A 3112-nucleotide genomic window follows, 5' to 3' on the forward strand; every position below is an offset into this window, starting at 1 on the left:
TTTAATTAAATTATTTTATTTATATTTTTTTTTTTGGAAATATAATTAAAAAAGAAAAGAAAAAAAAAAAATTCTCGTATTATTGTGACTATATTAATGTTTTTTATTATTATAGGATTATAAATACCCTAATAAATGCAAGATTCAGATAAATTAATAGTTTTATTTATAAAGAATCTAATATTAATAATTTGAATTTATTATGTAAATTACATATAATTAATTAATTTTTTTAAATATGGACCAAAGAACAAAATTCAGAAATGGATTAAACTATATTAATGTTAATAATAAATATAATGAAATATCCAGAAATATGAATGGTAATGAATATATGAATAGCTATTATGCAGATGATTATATAGATTTACCACAAAATAGTAGAAAAAGAACTTATTATGAAAGTAGAAGAACAGGAATTAAACATAGAAAGAATGAAATAAACAATACATACTCTGGAAATAGAAATATTATTAATAATTCAAATTCTGGTATTAATACTTCTAGAATAAATTTAATGCCAGAATATGAATATGAAACACTATATGTTGCATCCACAGAAAAACAATTAGACAATATAAATTATAGTAATGATGGTAATGGTTACTATCAAAAAAGATATTATGGAAATAATAATAACAATATAAATATGAATATGAATATAAATACTAATAATTGTGATAATAATAATGATAACAATCACGATATAACAAATTATGGATTAAAACCTGGATATAATATTATGTTACATAGTAAAAATGTTAATAATAATATTAATGGTAATTATTATCATAAGTATTATGATAATAGTGAAATTAAGAAAAGAAGAGGATTAAGTAGTGCAAGTGGAATGTTAAAATATAAAGATATAGGAATTAATGAATATAGATCATATGATTCTCGTGGTTCTTCAATTACATATTATAATAATTCTAATAAAAAAGTTAGATATTCAGATGATTCATTAGATTATTCTCAAGATAATGAATTATCTAGAGAATATCGTAATAGAAATAATAATAATAATAATAACAACAGTAATAATAATAATATGAATATTATTAATAATAATAATAATACAAATTCAGATGAAATAGAACATTTTCAATGGTATGTTGGACAATATTTAACTTCAAGATATCGTATATTAGATATTATAGGAGAAGGTACTTTTGGAAGAGTTTTTGAATGTGAAGATTTAAAAAGAAAAAGAAAAGTTGCAATAAAGGTAATAAGAGATGTACAAAGATATACATCAGCAGCAAAAATTGAAGCAGAAATTCTTAGAGATATTAATATGGAAGATAAATTTGGTGAATATTCATATTGCGTTATGTTATATAATGCATTTTTATTTAATAACTCAAATATGTGTCTTGTATTTGAAAAACTTGGACCAAGTTTATTTGATTTTTTAGATGGTAATTGTTCAAGAGGATTCTTTCTTGCTGATATTCAGAATATTTCAGAACAATTTTTATTAGCTTTATCTTTTTTAAGAAAGATGAAATTAACTCATACTGATCTTAAACTTGAGAATATATTATTTACTGATAATAATTATATATGGGTAAATGCTCCAAGACATCCTGGTGCATTAATTAGAAGACCAGTACGTCCTGAAATTAGATTGATCGATTTTGGTGCAGCAACTTATGAACATGATTATCATGGTAGTGTTATTAATACAAGACAATATAGAGCTCCTGAAGTAATTTTAGATTTAGGATGGGATATGTCTAGTGATATGTGGGGTTTTGGTTGTATTTTAATGGAACTTTATACAGGTGTATTACTATTTAAAACTCATGAACATATGGAACATTTAGCTATGGTTGAAAGAATTATTGAACCATTTCCTGATTACATGCTTAAAAAAGCTTATAATAGTAGTAAATCTGGGAAAAAATATGTTAATAGATTAAAAATCAGTAATAATATTAACCACCACCAAAATGAAGAGTATAAATATGTTTTAAATTGGCCAGAAGGAAGTTCAAGCAATACTTCTATTAAAAGAGTGAATGACTGTAGACCTCTTGAGAATTTAGTACATAAAAAGCATATTATGTTAGCCAAATTTATTAGATATATTTTGAGACCAGATCCTAATTTAAGACCTACCCCTGAAATGGCTCTAAGACATGAATTTTTCAGATATAAATTTGAAGAAGAAATTTAATTCGAAACAAAATTATTATTATTTTTTTAATGCAAGGTATTACATTATTGATTTTTTATTATTATTATTAGAAGGAATTTTAGATGAAATTACACTAATCAATTTGATTATTTCTTCTCTGTTTTATTTCCACTTGTATTTATATTTTATATGATATTATCTAATTCATTTTGGCGCCAAACGTAATTTTTATTATTAATATAAAAATATTTCATAGTTGGAGGTATTAAGAGTCTAAATTTACATTTTGGATGATTTTTTTTTCCCTTAATAGATTAATTAAATTAAAATTATTAACATTAAAAGGAGTTGAGAAAATTTATTTATAAATTTGATAATATATTTATCTCCATGATATAAATTTGAATTATTTTATAGTANAGAATATTAAGAGAATAAATATAACTCAAAATTAATTTAAATTAAGTTAATTTTGAAAGAAAAAAAAATTATTATTAAAATTGATTTGTAATTAATTAAACANAATTTCTAATTTAAGTAAGAAGGAGAAGATATAAAATAATATTTAATATAAGTTAGTTAATATTATTTAGTTTATAACTGATACATTTAAATGTAAAATGTCGAAGAATTATTTTGATAAATTGAATAGTGGAGGATTACATTCAGCAATGCCATTTTCTTCAAATATTGGTATAAATTTGCTTCAAAAAATGGGTTGGACAGAAGGAAAAGGCCTTGGAAAAGAAGAAGTAGGAATGCAAGAATGTATTCAAATAAAAAAAAAGAGTGATAATTTAGGACTTGGTGCAAAAGTTACAAGAGAATCTTCTCAAGATTGGTCAGATTGGTGGAAAGATGCATATAATAATGTTGCAAATAAATTGTCAACAAATATTAATGATTCTAGATATGAAGATTTAAATTCAGATGACCTTTCTACTGATAGTGAGGATGAAAGCCAATCAA

At 22.4% G+C, this 3112-nt stretch overlaps 2 protein-coding genes across 2 annotated transcripts; both read left to right on the forward strand.

Moving 5' to 3' along the window:
* The first annotated feature begins 238 nt into the window (after positions 1-238).
* Chro.50371 (serine/threonine kinase-1) lies at positions 239-2182 on the forward strand. Its single annotated transcript, XM_660171.1, has 1 exon — positions 239-2182. The coding sequence occupies one exon, from the start codon at positions 239-241 to the stop codon at positions 2180-2182; it is 1944 nt and encodes a 647-aa protein (XP_665263.1).
* Positions 2183-2763: 581 nt separating this feature from the next.
* Positions 2764-3112, forward strand: Chro.50372 (hypothetical protein; the record flags this gene model as incomplete). Its single annotated transcript, XM_660172.1, has 1 exon — positions 2764-3112. A coding segment is annotated over one exon (349 nt), but the record flags the coding sequence as incomplete, so codon positions are not given.

Source organism: Cryptosporidium hominis (assembly GCF_000006425.1).
Source record: "Cryptosporidium hominis TU502 chromosome 5 CHRO015128, whole genome shotgun sequence".
Classification (NCBI taxonomy): domain Eukaryota; phylum Apicomplexa; class Conoidasida; order Eucoccidiorida; family Cryptosporidiidae; genus Cryptosporidium; species Cryptosporidium hominis.